We start from the raw sequence: 20,631 nt of genomic DNA on the forward strand, positions 1-20,631 counted from the left end.
ATAAAGCCTACTTTGCCAAGCTGCTTGCCTGGGGCAGCAGGGGGGTGGATATTCTGACAAAGTTCAAGCGGTTGCTCAGGCGTTTTTCACGAAACAGCATATTCTGGTTGCTTTTATTCAGAACAACTTCTGCTCTTTGAATTCTTCCTATTTTCCTTTAAAGCATTTTGTTGCTCTAAACTGCCACAAACCTTTTTTTTATTATTATCTTAACTGAAAATAATAATTTAAAAAGCACCAACTTATTTTTTTTTCTTTCAGTATTTCAGAAATGTCAGCAACCCCTTAAACCCAGCTCAAGCACTTCTGCAGCTCTGGGCTGTACCAGCCAAGGAAGAGAAGCTCACAGCCACCCATCTACGCACCTACTAACTCCGTCAACGTCGTATTTACAAAGGGCTGTACTGGTGGGAGCTCTGAAAGAATGAAATGTAATGCAGTTTATAAAAGGAGCCGGACGTGAATCTTTCCTATCTCGAAATCCAATAAAGCTTGTGACTTTTATTGCATGTGGGAGTCCTTTGGTCTATGTAATACTGATTAGCAGCTTGGCCAGTAAGTCTGATAAAACCAGAAAGTACTTTCTAGTGCATTCTGGCCAGAGCCACCTGGGAGCGAAGCGTGTGTGTTGGGGCTGACGGCCCCAGGGACACACACCTACCTTGGGATCTCTGCCTTGGTTCCGCTCCATCTCACCATGGTTTTGTTCCATTCTCTCCAGAAAGAATGACACCAAGCCTCTCTTATCTTTGAATCTTCCCAGAAAAGAGGCACCATCTGAAAACTGCTCCCCCTCACCTTTCCAACACGCATGAACCCGAAAAATTTACAACCTGCCTCAGTCAGAGCTCCAGACCGGGCTTTAATGGATCCCAAGCACAGCGACGCAGCATTCTTACTCCTGATCTCATTTAAACAGGGGAACACCAGGAATAACATTACTCCAAGTCAGCAACACTTCCCCAGGGCTAATCAGGCCTTTAAAAAGGCATAAGCAGTTTGTTTTTACGCAGAGGGACAAAGACAACCACTCTGAAATTAATCAAAACCAGGGAAAAATTAGAGATTAAAAACAAGAATAGCCCTTTCAGCAAACCACAGTCTGCATGCATGATAAGTGGCTAAAACACACAATCACTGCGAGATCTAGAGACAAAAAAAATGACTCCTGACTGAGTGAAATGTAAATGCAGCTTGCTCTGGCACCGCAGCATCGCCTTCACAGGGCAGCACGCGCTGCCGTCAGGAAATCCAGAGCCATTTGCTGCAAACGAGGGCTGCACGGCTGACCCCCGCCCGACCTGCGCGAGGAAAACACACGCACTTGAAGTCAACCGTTGGAGGGAAAGGAAGACAAATCCAGACGCAGCAGACTTGCTAGAAGAGACTTCCGTGGAGGTTCCCTCCCCAGATACGCGGACGGTTCCCGTCAGCCGGGGCAGGGGCTGCCCGTGCGGTTTCCTGCCTGCTGGCCTTTGTGCCTATCTAGAGCTCCGCCAGATACGCAGCCCGAAAAAACTAGAATGGCTGAGCACATAAATTAGGGAAACTGAACAGCAACCTGGCTCGCGTGGTGCAGACTCAGGGGAAGCCGTGCCCGTGGGTGGGACGGCGGCGGTGCCCACCCCGTGCCAGTGCAGGGGCACTGGGCTGTGGCACATCTCCTCTGCGGAGGCCACGGCAGGTCCCCGCAACGCCGCAGTGCCTGCCCAGCGCATGCCCGGGCACCGCAGCTGTGCCTAACCCCATCCACCACGCTCGGGGGGCGTTCCGGGGCTCAGCTGCTCCGAAAACACCCCTGACTTCAGCTTACCAGCCTGCCTGCCCCAAGCACGGTGCCGCTGCCCGGCCGGGCAGCCTGTGCCCGCAGCCCCCGCCAGGGTGGCACGCACGTGCCGCGTTCCCGTGTGTCTCGCAACGCTCCGACGTGGCTCATGCAACGCAGCGCGCTGGGGCAAAGCAACAATCCAACCAGGAACGTATGCACGAGCTGCCATATGGAAAGGGCATTCTCAAATTAAACCCTGCAACCCAGATGAGATCGGAGTGAAGGACAGTTTCACTTAAAGGAAATGTCTGAGGTCAACCAGCAATTAACTGAAAGGTTCTGATTGAATACGCTATTGACTGTGCTCACGTCAGACAGCTTCCTGTTTATTATACCTTATGGGCTGTCTAGGTGCCAAGACATTAAACTGTCAATAATCTATTAATACTAAACAGCTCCTCCTTCCTTACTCCCCCATGCAAATACTCTGAGGCTAAGGAACTGCACTAAAAAGATGGAAATTTTTCAAGTGAGATGGAAATGAGCTTTTTAGGGTATTTCTTTGCTTGGTTCCAGCTGAAAGTACAGCAACATTCATAAACAATATAACACACAGTCTATAACTACATGGAAAAAATTGTGTTAAAAAAAATCAGACATGATTGAGACCATATCCTGAAATCTGGTTTTCTTTTCCAAGCCATCTTTAAACAGTCTAAGTTAAATTTAATTAACAATTTACAACAAGGAGAGAGAAGTTATTTAAAGAGAGGCCTACAGGTCCTTAACATTCAGTGTCTGGGAAACAGTTGTATACCAAAAAAAAAAAAAAAAAAAAAAAAAAAAAAAAAATTTTTAATGAATTTATTATATAAAACAACTTTAATTAAATGCTGTCAAAGAGGATTGTATTAATGACTGCACACAAAGGAATTTAAAGCAAGCCAAGTATATTTAGCAAATAGGAAGTAGGCTTTCAGAGGCTGCAACTATTTATGTTTCTGCCATTGCAATGCATCTAGGAGATCGCGTTGCCAATTGAAAGTAGTTATGTTATTAGATATGATTTTATTTATTATGGATTATTAAAATTTCAAATGCTGCAGGGAATACATTTATTTCACTTCCAAAATGAAAGAACAAAGATATTTCCTGCTTGCTCAGTCAGAGGAAAAATAGAGGAGGAAATAAATAATAAATAATAATAATAATAACCTAGCACTTAACCAGTGAAGTGCTGTCCAGACAAATCTTTTTATGGGGCTTGTCAAGTCCTGGAATTTTAAGTGTGTCTCTTTCTTTCTGCTACAACCGGATGGATTCGCAGTCGCCACCGCAGCTTCCCTCAACGCAGCACAGAAAGAGGAGCCAGCTCTTACTCCTCCTGGGCAGGATACAACTCCTCACCGCGCCCTGCAGCAGCACAAGGCACCTCCGCGATACTCTGCATCTTTCCAATCTCAAAATTTCCAAAATCCCGAGAAGGAAAAAGAAATCTATGCTGCCAAGCTTCTCCCAAGCAAGACTGAGAAGACAAAGGTTTTCCAGACCAAACCGAGCAACTTGGCCACACAGCTCGCATAAAAGCCCCTAATGCCTACGGGTCTGCACTAAGCCTTTCCACAGAACGCGCTCGCCCGCTTCAGCGCCCGCGGCACTGGTGGCAGCAAGGAAAGGGGCTTGGCGCGCCCCTCCCCGCCCATGTGCCTTGGATTCCAGAGTGCAGCACATCAAATGGGCATGGCCTCGTAAGAGCATCCAAACAATAAATGTGAGAAAAAGCAACGAGAAAATTAAAGGGTGTCAACATTGTTTTGTACTATGATGGTACAAAAAGCATCATAAACCAAAATTTAGTCCGAACTGGAAACCAAGGAATGTTTTTTGACACAAAGTTCCTGAGATGGCTGGGTCTGCAATACCCAGGATACGTCCTGTGATTTACCACATCCTTTTTGCCATACGTAATGGTAAGAGGTTAATAATGATTTTAGATCTTTCAAGCTTCTGAACACTCCACCAGAGGCACCTTACAGGTGCTTGCATTCCTTGGTTTCTGAACGCCAAGTCCCTTGTTAAGTTAGGCACCAAGATGTGAGTCAGACCCAGATTGCTGGTTTTAAAATGTATTTATTTGTACTTAACCATAAAATTTTTACCTTCTAATTTGAAACATGAAGATGTGAGTCGAATTGGGGGAAAAGACACTGGAAAGGAGGCACAGGGGGATACTTACTTCGTTTCACCATGTGAGTAGCATCATAAACGGCTAAGTTCAATTTTCTAAATACATTATCTGATTTCTGTTTAAGGCTTTAATAAAAATCATGTGTGATGTGTGTTGAGAATGTAGCCTTTGTTGTTCCACAGCTAGGGATCTTGCAAACAGCTTCGCTTTGTCCGTGCCAAGATATTTTGGAATATTCTTTGAAACACTAAGCATAGATGGCTGTGAGAAAAAATACACGCTACTGTACTTCTGGGTACTTGATGTGTCAGAATAGTGCACACACACAAAAACATTTCCCGTTTCGATCTGCAGTTCCTGTAAAAGTCCATACAAACCTGGAACAACATGCACAGCATACTACCCTGAAAAAAACTTCTCCCTGCACATGTCACAGTCTCTGGGTATTTCCAACCACTCAGGTGGAAAAAAGAACAAGAAAAAAAGAAGGGGGAATGGGCGGGCAGGGAAAGTCCACATCAATGAATTTCCAAAAGGACTGGTCCGGGGCAAGGAGACCAAGTATCTGCGTCCTGCTCTGTCACAGCCTAACTCCCAGCGCTGCCCAGAAGCTGCCGATTTCCTTGGGGGATGCTGTGCGACACGGGAGGACGAGCAGCTCACTGGCACTCGGTCCTCGGGGGACAAGCAGTGCAACGTGCTCTGGTAGCACAACACAAGCTTCTTTCCCCCCCATGTAATTTTCACCATTGCCTGTCTGCACAGAAAGGCCAGCTGCAATGATCCAGGGCTCTGACTTTAGCCTAAGATTTCTGCGAGGAGCCCGAGAATAAAATGTTGCGTACAGCCTGTAGTCCATAAGCATCTGCACATCTCTAAAGCCTGATAATATCGTTTATGTGCAAATATCAGGGACAGGGAGTATTTACAAGGTATTAAAATGAAATTAGAAAGAGTGTTATTTTTAACTGCAAAAATTTTCAAATGTAAATGGAACAGAGGCTCATCCAGTAGCTTTTCAGCCTTCAAGATCTGGTTGCTGCCAGCCAGCAAGCTTCAAAGCTTATGTGTTCGAACTTAAAGAGCTTTGTTTAGTAATTTTGCTCTCGATGTTTGCTCATCCTCAGCCTACTCTGAGCCCTTACAGCGCTGGCAGCTTAGCATTTACGAGAGGGCCAGGACTTGAAGAAATGAGGGCTAAAACTGGCCAAATTGTGCGTGAAAGGCAAAAGGGTTGACAGGGGCCAGAGCTACGCTGATGTCAATGGCGAAAGGGACAACCTGTCAGAGTGACACCAACGCCGGCCACCACCCTGCCGATGCCTGCCACGTCTCTGCAGTGCTAAGTCTGCACGTCCAGATTTTAAGCGAAGCTTCTGCCTGGAGTGTTGCCCCGTGGGAGCTGGGGCAGCCCAGGCAGCGCTGCTCTAGGGCAGCCCCACAAGCCACCACCTGGGCAGACCTGCGCCACAGCACACTGCTCCAGGGAGCACCGCTGCCTCTGCCGCGCTGCCAGCACCCTCACCGTCACCTTCGCTGCAAGAAGCTGGTAAAAAAAACCACCAGCCGTGCTCTCAGGGCTCCCCTGCTTACGAGACCCACCTCATTCCTGCCCTGTTTTCAGGCAATCCTGGACCAGATGAAAGCTGTCTGGGAGCAGGCGGCACTGAGGTGGCCTCACAGGTCCGGCAGTCTGAACAGACATGGAAGGGACATATCGTTTTGACAAGCCCAAACTTGCCACCTCAGAAAAAACCAAAACAATTCACTTTACTTGATCTCCCATTTCTAGGGTTAAATGGAATAGGATTAAACCTAAACTAATTTCAGAACAGAAGCAGTTTCGCTTTAGTTGCAAGTACACTCCCCACTATCATTTCAACGGGAATCACAGGCTTAAAGTTAATAAAGATCAGCAGCACTTTTCAGCCACATTAGATATCCACACTAAACAGAAACAGCTGAGAAGGCACAGTAGGCAGGTTTGCCTATAGCAGTCAGAGCTCAGCAGCTTTCTGCTGCAATTGTGGTAACTATCAATCATGAGAAGCTCTATCGGACACCTCAGAGCCGTCGGAAAGGGGCTTGCTGCCTGATACGTGCTCCTGTTGCTTTTGTCAAATCTCCCACGAGGCTCCTGAGCTACTGTGGCCCACCAGGAAAATGGTGTGCACCGAAAGGATGGAAGAGCAGAGCATGCAGCCACAGCGGTTGCTCGAAACGCAGCGTGCCCGGCTGCAGGGCGCAGGTACTGGCGCGGTATGAGAGAGCAGCTCACCAGTGGAAGCCCCCCCGGAGTTTTGCACGTACTGCTTGCTTCAAAGAAAGACAGTCCCTTATCCCCACCCAAAAGCAGACGCACGCAAGACAGAGAGAAATGCCATGGGACTTGCAATATGTATTGCCTTCAGCTCTAATACTGCACAGAAATAGAAGTCACATAGCTTGAGATCTTTTTCAGTGGTTCTTGAATGGTTTAGGTTGAAAGGAGATACCGGAATTGACTTCTATTGTCTAATCTTGATGAGAGAGAGAGGCTGGAACTCCAGATAATGTAACAACCAAGGAAGACAGATATTCTCCACTCAACTAATCCCCAGATCTTGCTCGGACAAGCATTCTCCCCTGTAGTTCTAAACTGAAGAAAAAATAAACGCTCCAGCTGCAACCCACCTCAACAAAAGCTCTGAGCTTTTTGAGTGGAACGAATAAACCTGTGATACAAATAGCCCTGAAAGTCCACCTGGCCTTGTCGAGTACAAGGTGTCTCACCAGCCTTGACCACACTTGTCTGAGCAGCCATCACATCCAGCCATGGAATAAGGAGCTGAGGAATCAAAAAGCAGTGGGTATCCACCTACGGTCTGTCTTTCTGTTGCAGAGAAATAATGAAAAAGCAAAACTATCAGGGTGCAGCCGTTAGGAACGAATCGCAGGCTACGCCATCCCCAGAAAAAAATTTGGCTAGAGAGAAAAGTAAGCACGCAAGTCAGAGAGCTAGCATGGTTTGGGGAAGTAGTTTTCCGTCCGCACCTCCCAGACAACTCAGTCCTCCTTTCCAGTATGCGAAATCCCCTTCTGTAACCCGCACAAACACGCCGAAACCGCACGCTGCGCTTCATCCCATAGATCATTAAGCACACCGTGTCCCCTTATGGAATAACACAGCTTTGCTTCACTCATCATCTATGATTGCCTAAGTATTATTAATTAATATTATCTTTTAAGAGAAGAAATTTCAAGTCTGTTTTTTCCATCTGCATGCTACGCATTATGTGACCCATGAACTCTAAGACATTGTTTAGAATCAGATATTTCATTAGGAAGCACTACTGTGGTGTTCATTCCCCTCTTTATTACTTCTAGAAAGAGAATATGAAATTAGTTTCATTGGCTTGCCATCTCCACTTGCCTTGACCCATTTTTATGAGGGCTCCATGTTCGGCTGTTTTGTATTTCATTGTCATTTCTAAAATATTTGTTCCCTTCCATCCCTCACAAAATGACAAAATTAGTATTTCATTTACTTCTGTGGTATGTTATTTTCCGCATATTTAAAGAGAGACCACAATGTTTGCAGTGAACACACAATACAAAAGAGCCTTCCTACAGCTTTGTGCTATGCCTTCTTTTACTCACTAATGTTCCCCCATGATTTACAATCTGAACTATTACGAAGTGCCAATTTGCCTAAATCAAAGCTTCTGAGAAAAAAAGGGCAGAGGGGCATAATTTTAAAAAGTGACAAAAGTAACAGTGTATCAGAAAGCATGTGAAAACCATTCCCGTTTCTTTCAAGTCAACATCTGACTGCTCTCCAATCAGCACGTACCTACCAGCTCCAGCAAACCTATCTGTCAGCTTGCGCAGAAAAATGAAAGACAAGGTTTCCCTGCTCCCTCAGCAGCAGGTACCTTGCTGCAGCGGCGGCTCATGGCTCCAGAGAACCGGCTTATCCACCCTAACACTCCAGAGACAACAGCCTGATTCATCATCCTCCCAGCTGAGTCAGGTTTCTCTGCCCCAGCAATTAACAACGAATTAGCACTGTATTGAAGTGCAAGGCAAGACAGTTATTCTCTGGTGTGGTCACCTTGACACAGCAGACGAATAGTAGGAGAAGGGAGAGAAATTAGATTTCCTGTGTCCCAACATGTCTGTGGCAAACACCAAATCCCTGGCTGGCAACGGGCAGCGGCTGCAGGCACTGCTCGGCATTAACACTTCCGCAAGGTCCCACGCCACCGCACAGCCCGGGAACGGTGGGATTTAGCGAGGGACAGAGTCACCCCGGGTGTGCTCACCTCTGCAGAGGGCTGCTTGCTGCTGAGTGACTACTCGGCACGCGGGCTGTCCCAAGATCTCCACGGAAGCCAGGCCAGGCCAAATCAAAGATTCTACCACCACGTCTGATGGTGGCAGAAGAGGAGGAGAACAGGGAAAAAATACAGTAATGCTTTCCAGCCTAGCCTCCCACCCCCCAGGAACCCGCAGGCACTCCGTAGATCAGAGGTGCTGACCTTGCTGTGCCCAGCTGGCAAGAGCCTCCCAGTTCTTTTCCCTAGTCCTGCCGCAGCCCTCCGTCATGACGCTGCACTGCACAGGGCGGGCGGGAGGAAGGGCCCCTTCCTTAGCGCACGCCTGAATTTCCTTAAAACCCGAGTGAGTGGCTGTGGCAAGCTCAGCCTGCGTGCACAGCAACATGTAGGTGTAGCGTGGACGCTCTGCAACCAGCATGTGAAGGAAAATCGGCACTCCGGCACATCCGTATGGTCACAGCCGACGCTGCCAGAGAGCACAGCCATGCCACAGAGCTCCACAGGGCTCACATTTTATGACTCCTCAGCACAATAACAAATAAATCAAGTGTGCAGGGAGGAATTTCTTGTGCACTCAGCTTCCACTATAGACATTTTTCATTTCAAAAACAGGAAAATATTTGATTAAATGGATTAATACACGGCTGATGGGAAAAATCTACTGGAACAGAGAAAAAATGAAAATGTTTCCTTTTAAAGCCCTGAACCTAAAGCTAGACAGTGAGGTACAGGCTACTAATACCGAACAGAGGGCAAGAACCTGCCACAGAAGAAACAATTCCTTAAAGATCAAGAGACAAGTTGCCTCCAGCTCATCTTCTACAGCACTACAGCTGCCCCACCGCGCACACCTTGCCGTCTGAGGGCAGAAACCATCCCCGGCCCTGGGGTCACCCCCTCACCATCAGCAAAGGAACTACACAAAACCCATCACAGTGAAATCTCCGCCGTTTCCAAGAAGCCACACCAGTGAAAATGCTGAAATTTATGTTTTGCCTGGTCACGGCTGAGTGGTGGGCTGGGCAGTGCTGTGTGAACAGCTGGACTTGATGATCTTAAAGGTCTTTTCCAACCTAAATCTTAAATTGTTCTATGATTCTATGCCTCTTGTGACGACTGCCAGGAATTTCTTCCAAGTCCTTCAGACTGACAGAGGGGTGTCCCCGGCCCAGAGAGGGCTCGATCGTGGTGGCAGGGAGCTCTGGCAGCAGCGCGAGGCAGTCTGTTCTCAGGCTCTCCCGCCCAGTCTCACAGCTGGAAGAGCAGCAGACTCAAGCATCAGACACAAGTTACCGAACACACGTCAGATCCATCACAGCAGAGAGAAAGATGAGGCGGGGGGCAGAGAGCGAGCAGAGCTAAGAGCCTCCTGCCCGCTCTGGCGTTACAGTACTGCACCTGCTGCTATTCACAGCGCGGCTGCCTGTACCTTCTTCAAAGGACTGTCATCTCGACATCAAGGCTGCAGGTAAGGGCTTGACTTACAGCGTACCTTCCACTAGCAAAGCCTGCAAAGCAAAGTCAGTCAGTGACTGCAGCCCTTGGACGTTTCCATCCCCTGCTAAAACACAGCCAGGCACCGTGGCAGACATCCCGCACCCGCCGCCGCTTTGAGAAGGAAATGAGAGCTGCTTTCCCACTTGACACTACAGGGGGAATTTCAGATAGGCAGAATGTAATTACTTGGCCTGGAGTTCGGCCAGGAGTGGGGCCCAAGACCCCTACCCTTATGTAAAGTGTCACAAAATCTCCAATGGCTGCAAGTGTGAGGACCTCAGCTTTACATCTCTGGCTGCTGTCATTGATTCTTCACGTCTAATTGCCTAATAGTGACCCTTGCAGCAAAGCCGAGAAACAAACCTCGCTGCTTGAAACAATGCAACTCCCAGAGACTAAAAACTACACAGAAATCGCTTGGTGCAGGGTATCTTTTGACAGTAGGGAGCAGGTGGACAGCAAGCCTCCTGTGTCTCGCACTGGTAGCGTGCCACTCGGAAACCTACTGGGGTTTTTGGATGGGCAAACATGGCTTTAGAATGCAGCACCCCCAAAACACAAGCCTACTGTATCAACTGTATACCAGGGTCTCCGGAGTTTTGCTGTACGTAGTTGCCAGCTGGTTCCATTTATTTTTCTTCATTTTTCATATTTTGACTGTAATAAATAATTAATCCATGGCTTTGTAACTTGCTGACAAATACAAATGCATTTCATTCCAATGCAGCGTAACGTGTCACTCACAAGAGCCAACCTGCACAACACTGAAAAGTGATGTGCAGAAGGCTTTGGCAAGTAAGCTAATCATCAAGGTCACCCACAGGAGCTCAGGGAAACTTTTTCTTCAAACTGTCCCTTAGAGGATACTCCTACTTGCTGTGGGCACCAGAACTAGGTTAGTATGTTCAAAACTACGCAGCTCTAGTTGTCTTCCCACATGTCAGCTTGGCCTTTCACCCTTTTGTAGCTCATTGCCTCCAAGATCCCACAAATTTTTGGCAACACAGAAGACAAAACTTGCAACGTTAATTGCTCAGATTACTTCCCCTGCTTTATAGCTCCAAGAACCTGAACGCCAAGAAACACCTTTTTTTCTTCCAGGTGAAGGCCAAATGGAAAGCAAGGAGGAAGTCAGCAGCAGAAGAGACAAAGGAGATTGAACTAGGCAGTAACTAATCTGGGTGAGACCAACACGTTTCAGAAGGCGCAGGACAACAAGACAGAAAACCCTCCCACCTCTGAGAAAAGGTGACTAGATAGCTGGCAGCAGTGCTAGCAGGAGCAGAGTAAGAGCAGCGACAAAGAATAGAGGCTGAATGCCAAAGTTCACAGCAAGAGGTGCAAGCCACCATCAAACGAGAATGGGAAGAGCAGAGGGAAGAGGAAGTGTGAGACTATCAGGGAAACGTGGTACTGACAGCTCTCCGAGAGTGGTCACACAACGGGAACAGGTGAATGGAATCAGGTGACAATCAATGAGAATCAGGTGAACTGAGTGCCAGCAGCAATCCAAAAGGAAGGTCTGCTGTGGAAGGTGTCGCCTGAGCTTTTGAGATTGAAAAAATATCTCCTGAGCCTCTCTTGACCATCTGCAGATGTTCGGCTTTGTGGCATGCATTGCTAGTTATTGGGAATACACTTAAGGCTGATTTTCCCTTCTGACTGAAGCTGGAACTGCAAAGATAAGAAGTCTCATGGTATTTTCACTTTCTTTGCCCTACACATACTTGTATCTATCTACTACTCATTCTGTTAAGACCTGAGAGAAGGACAGAACAAGGGTGTACAAACCAAAAATTTGTACTAGTCACCAAGATTGCATAGACGAGAAAAACAATCCTAAGGAGGCTGTGAAACGAAGGCCTGTTCCCCACAAAACGCTCACCACAGTAATTTTAGAAGTACTTTTAAGCACTTCCCCCTGTTACACTCCTCAGAACTCCCGTGTTACCCGAGCATGCTGTTCTCCCGCAGACACCCCGAGAAGGAAATTAGCGCTCTGACCTGCACGGGCTCAGGAGTGAGCTGGACAACGTGCTGCATACGCTCGCTGTGATGATGTCTGGACTCTTCCTCATAGATCACATCCCTCTCGTGCTGGGGAAGGTTCAGGAAGCGGCGGATGGTGCAGAGGTTCTCCCAAAGGGTGCGGTTTTCAGGGCTGGGGTTTTCTTTCCAGCGAAGCAGCTCACACAGCCAGCCCTGCAAAGGTAAGGTCAGCACAGTTAATTCACCGAGCACCAAGGAGCCAGGTGTCAGTGGAAGGTCAGCTGGACTTAAAGCCCTATGCTGCAAAGTTTGCTGCTCTCATCTCACACAGAACCCCATACCCTCAGGTGCCGCCCTTTGCTCTCAAATCCGTGATGTATTTTATTTCCTGCAAGCTGGAGAAACAGAAACGACCCACAGTGCTTAACAGGAACCAGGAAGCACAGCATCTTGCCCCCTGTCATAGCCACACCATGTTTAAAATGCTTGGATATAAATACTCTTCCTATAGAATACAACTTTGAAATAAAGGCACAACTTCACCTCCGTTTCAGAGCCCCTTTACTTCTTCATCCCAGGAGAAAAGGAGACGTAACCCCCGAGGCTGGCTAACAACCTGCATGCTAAGGGCTGCAGCTGCAGGACCAGCCCTTCAGCCACTACTGAAAACGTTCAAAAGAAGATACTACTAAGTAAAGACCTCTGGTCCGCTGTCAGTATGTTGCACTGGCTCTCCCAGCTCCCAACCCCACTAAAATTTGACAGCTTTAAATAATCCAATGGCCACTTGGAAGGTGCAACCTCACAGAAAGGGAATCCTCTAGTATTTAGTATGAAAGCAGCGAACCGCATTCTGCAGAAGTTGCTAGGGCGATCTAGGTGGAGGTGATGCTAATGACAATACCTACCATTGTATGTATGATAATACAATAATAATGTAGTATTGCTGCAACTACGCATTGCAATAATAGCAGGTTTTATTCCCGCTATATTGTTTTGAGGTTCGTTTGAAATGCCATCAAAAAATAAGCATCGTATGGAATCCTGGAGGATCTCTCCATGGGGGCCGAGAGCTCAGACCCCCGGCAGGGCGAGGAAGCAGCTCTGTGACACCAAGCCACACGGAGAGCACCGTGGCGATGGTGGTTAAGACGAGGACAGCCCCGAGCGTGCCGAGTGTGACTGGCGGTGACCCAGCATCCCCAGCAGGTACAGCAGGGATGGTGGCTGCGGCTGTGCCTGCCAGGGCTAGGGACACAGCCAGTGGCTCCCCTCCGTGCCTGCGCGCAGGAGACGCAATGCAAATGACAGAATATGAGAAGATAATGCTGAGGATGCTGTCAACACGCCTTACTGACTCCTGTCAAAATATTTTACCTAGTAGCTTTATAACCCATCATTTTCAAACTACAGCTCAGCATTTTGACACCGTTTTGACAGGCACCTTACAATACCTAAAAGATAGCTTGATCAATGTTAAAGACATTCGGTATGAGGAGTAGCCAAAACTGCATTCTTCTAACAGCGTCTAAAGCAAGCAGCACAGCCAGGTTCAATCCCAGTCCGTGCAGGGGTTTTTTGGTATTGCTTTTTTGTGTAACAACTTGTAAGCCATTGACAACTTCTACTGTGCACTCTAAACCCCGTATATAATATCATAAGCCATTATTTGTCTCACTCTCCACTGTGTCTTCTGCCTTCACCCCCCCAAAAAAGGCAAGATTTGATTATCTCCGCTGCATCAGCCAAGACACCAACACCAGCTGTTCTCATTGTGCAGCCTCTTCCTCACGGCCTACATGTTAATAACCTGATCATTCCATTTTCTCCTTCAACTGCCGGCTGCAGCACAGCGAAGAGACAAAAACCCAGGCCCATCTGCAGCAGCTGTAGGCACTGAACTGTGAAGCCACCAGGGATTTATAAACTAATCTGTAACACAACACTGCCTTGTTTTTACAAGTGAGAGGCCACATTTGTGCAGACCTGATCCTTTCTTGCAATAAACTAGGAGGGGTGGGGGGGTGGGGGGGCAAGGATGAAAACAAGCGATCTAATCATTTACTTGGGGTGGGGTGGGGTGGAAATTTGTATTATATTTTCAAAGTGTTTTAACTGGTATTTGGGTAATCTCTCAGCCAGGTGTGTCTGCATTTTAATGCGGCTTGGCCACATCCTTTGCCCTCGTTTCTCCTCCTTTCCTTTCCTCTGTTCAGAAATCACCCAAAACTTTCTTTTAGAGAAAAGACAGGAAGAAATCTCCCGGCTCCACAGTGTTTTCTCAGGGGTTACTCCACACAAAGGGAATAATTTTTGGAACGGGAAATAAACCATCTGTGGAAAAAAATAAACTCTCGTTTCTCCCTGTTCTCAGTGACCTGCGTTAAGTCTCGGAGCGAACTCTCCCAGACGTGCCGGCAGGTACGCGAAACGCCTCCCAAGGGATGCTGCAGCGGAGCGCGCACACAGAGCCCCGCGCGGGGCCAGCCCGGGCAGGACGGCTGTGTGACACCCAGGGACCGCTCGGCCCGGGGCCACCTCCCCTGCCCAGAGCCGGACTGGCTAGCCCGACGGCCACTGCTGCAGTTTGATTTATCTGTCCTGTTCTAATCAGCACTCATTACAATCACTTAGAGCAACACTACAGGCCTCATTACAGACTAGGCGCTCGCTGCCATTAGTCTTTAAGAAGGATAGCGCTCAATTTGCCTGGCAACATGCAAGGTCCTGACCTTGGAGCTATTAGGGAAAAGATTAGACTGCAGTGTGACCATGTGTGCAGACATGAGCAAACCAAATTAATTTCTGGCAAAGGGAGGCACCAGGCAAAGACCCCGCCGTCCTGAGGACACCTGAGAACTTCTCTGTTTCCCAAAGGACATAAGCTAATGGCACGTTTAAAGGAGCCTGGTTCTGAAGGTGAAGCACATCCGTGGTATTTAGAGAGATATTAATCCAGTTTCCCCACAAAGTATTTGCTTGGCTGATCAGATTAAGGGATCTAGCCTTCAACAGCACACCCCCACCACAGCAGGCCCCAAGAAATCTGTGATACTTCACAGCCTCAGACATATTGCACCATGTGTACCCAGCTGCTACAATAATTAGCTTATGAATGTATCAGCTGGTTCTGTGATTTTTATAAATAATAACTAACCTACAGAGCAGAAAGATTTTCATGAGTCTAATATTAGCAAGAAATTGCAAGGTGCGCCTAACTCAGAATTGTCATTGTACTCAATGTCCTGTATTCTCTCACATTGTGCAGGACTGGATCTCCCCCAACACCATTTATAAATATTTATTTTTGCATCGGCAATGGCAGTGTATTTGTGGCAGCTTTCTTCACAACAGCCAATATTTGCTCACCACCCCCACACACACGCACGCGTGTACCCACTGTCTGCATGTGTATACTTACCTGCATCAAATCTGTCCTTTCACTGCTCTTTTCCGATCCTTCCCTTTATTTATTCAATCATTCATGCTCGCACCCATCCGTTCAAGACCCTATCTACCCATCTATGGGGCCACTTATTAAGCGATAGTTTTGGTGAATACGTGAGAAAGCACAGCGCTGCGGCTTACTCACACGTTCTTTATGATTGCAAGTAACCGCCTTCCCCATGCACAGATGAAAAGTCTGCGTTGGATTTTTTTTAATTATTTATTTAAATAATCTTAGCATGCCGTCCAAGAAAGTTTTGCAGTACCAGGCAAAAAAAAAAAAAAAAAAAAAAAGTGTAAATGTCAAATAAAACAGTGACAGATGACAGTATTCTCTATTGAATAGCACCGTTTCTTCGTGCATGTTCAATGAGAACTCATGAATTATTAATATGCAAATCTCCTTTTTCTGTTAAAAATCTCAACTTGGGGTTTTTTGGTTGCAATTTTTTTTATTTTCTTTTATTTATTTCTTTGGGTCTGTGTATGTTACACAGAGCTTTCCAGGAGAATGATTTCATTTAAGAAATGCTAACATACAGAAATTCTTGGAGCTACAGCCATTCACAGTGAATTTTCATCTATAGCTACATTTATTGGCACGGAGAAGGAAAAGCGAAGAAGGAGATGTTCTCTCACCACCTTTTCCCCCACTCATCCACAACATCTGAGCTCACTGCATTACAAGCAAATTCAACTTCTGTGAACGCCTTCTAAAAACCTAGCAAATAACACATCCGTCCCCAGATCTGTGGTACGCTGCCTTTCTGGTCCTGCCTCCCCGGCACATCGCAAGTCTCGCTCCACTGCACAAACAGCCCCCTCAGCTGTCGGCCACAGAGTTACCAGGAAAGTTTGATGTGCACCGGTGTCAGTATGGGGGGCAGAATCCAGCCCTTAACCTCAGCTTCTAAGGTTCTCAAATGGGAATGTCTTCCATTAAAAATAAGAGGAGGAAAACCAGCACAATTAAAGGATGCTTTTGGCTCCACAGCCAGGCACACCCAGTGCTTGTGGTTACAAGGAATGCTGCTCAAATCCTCCTTCATTTCACCCCAAAACTTCTAGAGGCATCGAGAATGCAGCCCAATTTAGCTCATTAAGAGAGAGCTGCAGAAAAGCACTAGCCTCTATTTTTGTTGTTCTCATGAGACAAGATAAACATTTTCTAAGCATTTTATTTGATAAAATAAATAATATCATATTAATGTCCTATTTTTAACCTCTCTCTCTGTCTCCTAATCAAATACATTTCCACATAGCTAAGCAAACAACAACAAAAATCTGCAGGAAGCCAGCCATTCCCATTGTGCTTTTATGCTGTTAAAGAAACAGCGCGCTTACTACACGGGAGCATTAGCCTGGGTGCGCTCAAGCCCCCCGGGGGGCGGCTGGCTGGTGCAGCAGCCGTGAGCCGTATTTTCTGCCACTCACCCCTCCGCCCGCCGCAGCACCGTGACCCTTCCACTCTTGCCAGACTCACCCCGGAGCAGGGGAGGCTGCTCCAGCAGCCAGAGGCACCAGGCTGCCGCCAGGTCGGGTTTCCCAGCGCTCAGGGGAGACAGGCACCAGCGCCTGCCCCCCCAGACTGCCTCCTGCAGACCTGCCAACCTGCCGTCAGCCGAGGACAAAATTCCTGGTGGAGGGCACGAAGGCACGAGGGAGGAGGTCAGGCTCTGTCACGCTGGGGCTGTGGGCCGGCGCTTACACTTGGAGCAGCATCTCTGCCGAAAGCCACCGCAGGAGGTGGCGGCGGGGGGCCCATGGGGCTCGGTCGCAGGCAGCCCCTCTGCTCGGGCCAGGCCGCGAGGCACCTCGCGCCCCAACAGAACCGCAACTGAGCTGACCTCGTGCTTGCCCGCACTTCCACTGAAATTAATAATAACAACACTGCTAATACCGAGAGCTTTCTGCGCTGACATTTTCTAGGGTCTCCAGTGAAAGCATGAGTAGGCAAACGAAGAGTTTTTAGTAAGAGTGATTCAGGAATAAATCTCAAAAATAAATGTAAAAGGCCACTTCCTCACCCACATCATCAGTGCAGAAAATGTCAACATATGTGACAAAAGGGAAAAAAAGCAGCGATGATTGACGCAAGTCTTTTAAGATGAGGAGCGAAACGCTGTGCTCCCCAGAGAAAGCTCCCCCTGCACACGGGATCCCAGGAGTCCTCCAGACAAACTTCCTCAGCCCCCCCTCCCTCTGCTCAGTTTGGGACTCTCTGCAGTGCGAAATGAGCCAGATAATATTCAGCTCTTGTTTCTTAGTCGCCAAACTCTCTTTCCATGAATCCAATAAGTGTCTATTAAAATAAATAAACCCCCTAATGATTCAAGATAACCTAATCAAGAAAGCTGAAATGGATAAAAGACTAACTGTAATGGAGAGTTCTGTCATGGCTTCAATGAATTCTTGATGAGGGCCGGGGGAGGGGGACTGAACCTGAGAAGCTTTACTGGGAGCATTTTGATACAGTTCAAGGTTAATCACTCGATAGCCTGGATTTTCTGAAAGGCTCAGTACTTTTCCTTCCCAAAAAATTCAAGTCAAAACGCAAAGCACTTCCATGAGGGCCAGTTTCTCACCAGCTTTATAAAACACCAAACGATACCGAAAGATGAATGAGGTGCGCGAACCCTGGTGTATCGTAGATCCATGGGAACACCAAGCCTCCCTATGGCTCTTGGCCTGGGAAGGATGCTGTGCACTGAGGATGTTTTCCAGCGTGCCAAGTTCCAGCTCGCTTCTCCCCGCACTGGAGAGGAAGTGTGGGCTTGTGGTTAGGGCAACCAGCCCACCAGCAGCTCCCAGGTCTGCCAAGGACTCCCTGTGCAAAGCCCCAGCTCCACAAGTGTCCCTGCTTCCCTCAGCCGCTGAGAGGCTAGCATGCTGCGGTGGGGGCTGCCACAGAACCGTCGAGCCATTTGGGTCACAAGGGACCTTAAAGACCACCTAGTCCCACCCCCCTGCCCTGGGCCGGGAGACCTTCCACTAGAGCAGGGTGCTCCCAGCCCCGTCCAGCCTGGCCTTGAACCCTCCCAGGGACGGGGCACCCACAGCTGCTCTGGGCAGCCTGTGCCAGCGCCTCGCCGCCCTCACCGTGAGGAACTTCTTCCTGGTATCTAATCTAAATCTGCCCTCTTTCAGTTTAAAACCATTCCCCCTTGTCCCACCACCACATGCCCTTGTAAAAAAAAAAAAACCAAAAAAAACCCCTCTCTCCAGCTTTCTTGCCAGCCCCTTCAGGTACCAGGAGGCTGCTCTAAGGTCTCCCCTGAGCCATCTCTTCTCCAGCCTGAACAACCCCAACTCTCAGCCTTTCTGCATGGGAGAGGTGCTCCAGCCCTCTGATCATTTTTGTGGCCTCCTCTGGACCCACTCCAACAGGTCCATGTCTTTCCCATGCTAAGGACCGCAGAGCTGGACGCAGCACTGCAGGTGGGGTCTCACCAGAGCTGAGCACAAGGGCAGAATGCTGTCCCTCGACCTGCTGGTGACACAGGTGGTGACGCAGCCCAGGATACGGTTGGTTTTCTGGACTGCAAATGCACATTGCCGGCTCACGTCCAGCTTTGCATCCACCAGTACCACCAAGTCCATCTCAGCAGGGCTGCTCTCAGTCCCTTAATTCCCCAGCCTGTACTGGTACCAGGGCTTGCCCCAGCCCAGGTGCTGGACCCTGCACTTATTCAACCTCACGAGGTTCACACGGGGTCACTCCTTGAGCTTGTCCTGGATAGGGGTGACACCATGACTGCATATAGAAGCCTGTAAAAAAGAAGCTAATGTCCAAAGGTACTTCGAAGATATTTTTAAGTTCAATCAAGGAGAGTAATGCCTTTCTGTATTTCCTCCATACATAACCATATATAATAAAAACATCAAAATATCAGCACAAGGGATATGCCCCAGCTGTAGAGATTTGCAACATCATACAGGCACCAAGATACTACAGCAGAACGAGTGCCCCGTCTGCATACACTGTACACATTACACATCATCACCACCAGCTGTTTTTTCTAGCTGTTGTTCACCATCACTGGAAACTAACTAGTTCAAGGGCACAGAAAATACCCATTACAGGCTAAAAGGGGGAGAGAAGGCATCCCATCACATCAAATGAGTACACGGGAATGTAAGTTGGGAAGGAAAGAGACAAAAAGAGACAACATATGGGGTATCTAGAGCTAACGCTGCCTTAGAGCGATGCTGCTTATTCCTCTGTATATCCGTCTTGGAGGTGAGGGCACAAGGCAGGTGGCCGTGGTGCCGAGTCCCATCCAGCGTGGGCTCCTACTGTGGGGCTCACACCCACCCTGGCCAGAGAACAGGCTCCCGGCCAACCCTGGCAGTGAGGCAGGGAAACATAAACAGGGAAAGTCAGACTGAAGGCGAGGAACCGTCGTCATGATTTCCATCCACAGTCCTGGGTTTCTCTTAACCTGAAGGGCCTCAACTGAAAGCCTTTTCTGCCCCCGGCCTCTAACCCCCGGTCAAGTTTATGTTTTATTTGTTCATTTTTAAACATGGCAAGGATACAAACCAGAGACGGAGCTTTGCCAGCTTAACAGTTTTGCAAATGTTGCTCCATGGGGTCTCTCTTGCTTTACTGTGGTGCCACTGGAACAAATTCCAGTCCCTAGGAAGAATTTCAATTTCAAGGGTTTACTTTCTGTTTTCACTGGACTGGTGAGGGTCAAAACCTTCCATTTGCCCCGGCCAGGGCAGATCCCCAGCAGCACGTGCCCTGCTTCCCTATGCTGCCTCCGCCTGACTGCGGAGAGTCTCCTGCCCTGGGACAACTGTGGGAAGTTTGGTCTCCATGTTCATACAAACCCTGTCCTCCCTCAGACTGCCAACAAGTGCTCCAGCCAGCTACATCCACTATTTATTTTGATAGCGACTGTTTATTATGAGCAGAACTATATTCCTAAACTCATTTCACACAGACTAAGAAAAAAAGTCTGCTGAGCACAGCACAGCACAGGGGTGATGCTGCCGCACAGTACTACGGAAGCACTGGCACACAGTCACAGGGGAAATGGTTTTCCTGAAGTCGTACTGTAGAGCAGCTGCAGAACTGGATATAGAAGCCAATACTCACAACTGACAATCCAACCCTGCAGCAACCCAAGGCCAAAGTCTCTGCCCGCCCCACCATCCAGCTCTGGAGACACACGGGCCACTCGAACTGCTCTGACATGGCGCAGCAGAAACCCATCTCCTTGTGAATTAAATATAACCAGGAGAGCCCAAAGTGCAGACTGGAAACCAAACCCTGGCACTCCAGCCACAGTCAGAAACACTCCCAACGCGGTAACACAGGTCCCAGGTTTAGCCATTTAAAGGACAAAGGACGCCAGCAGGCGGCATCCCCAGAGAAGCACGCTGTCCAGTGGGTACATCACTAACAGCTGGCAGCT

General features: G+C 48.2%; 1 protein-coding gene across 2 annotated transcripts in view; it reads right to left on the reverse strand.

Moving 5' to 3' along the window:
* SATB2 (SATB homeobox 2) overlaps nt 1–20,631 on the reverse strand; it is a 139,645-nt gene that overhangs the window by 13,737 nt on the left and 105,277 nt on the right. For both annotated transcript variants that reach the window (XM_040604809.1, XM_040604808.1), the window contains exon 10: nt 11,777–11,974. In XM_040604809.1, the coding sequence (XP_040460743.1) occupies nt 11,777–11,974 (198 nt within the window). The remainder of the gene's footprint in view (nt 1–11,776; nt 11,975–20,631) is intronic.

This window comes from Falco naumanni, chromosome 8, assembly GCF_017639655.2.
Source record: "Falco naumanni isolate bFalNau1 chromosome 8, bFalNau1.pat, whole genome shotgun sequence".
In the NCBI taxonomy this organism is placed as follows: Eukaryota; Metazoa; Chordata; class Aves; order Falconiformes; family Falconidae; genus Falco; species Falco naumanni.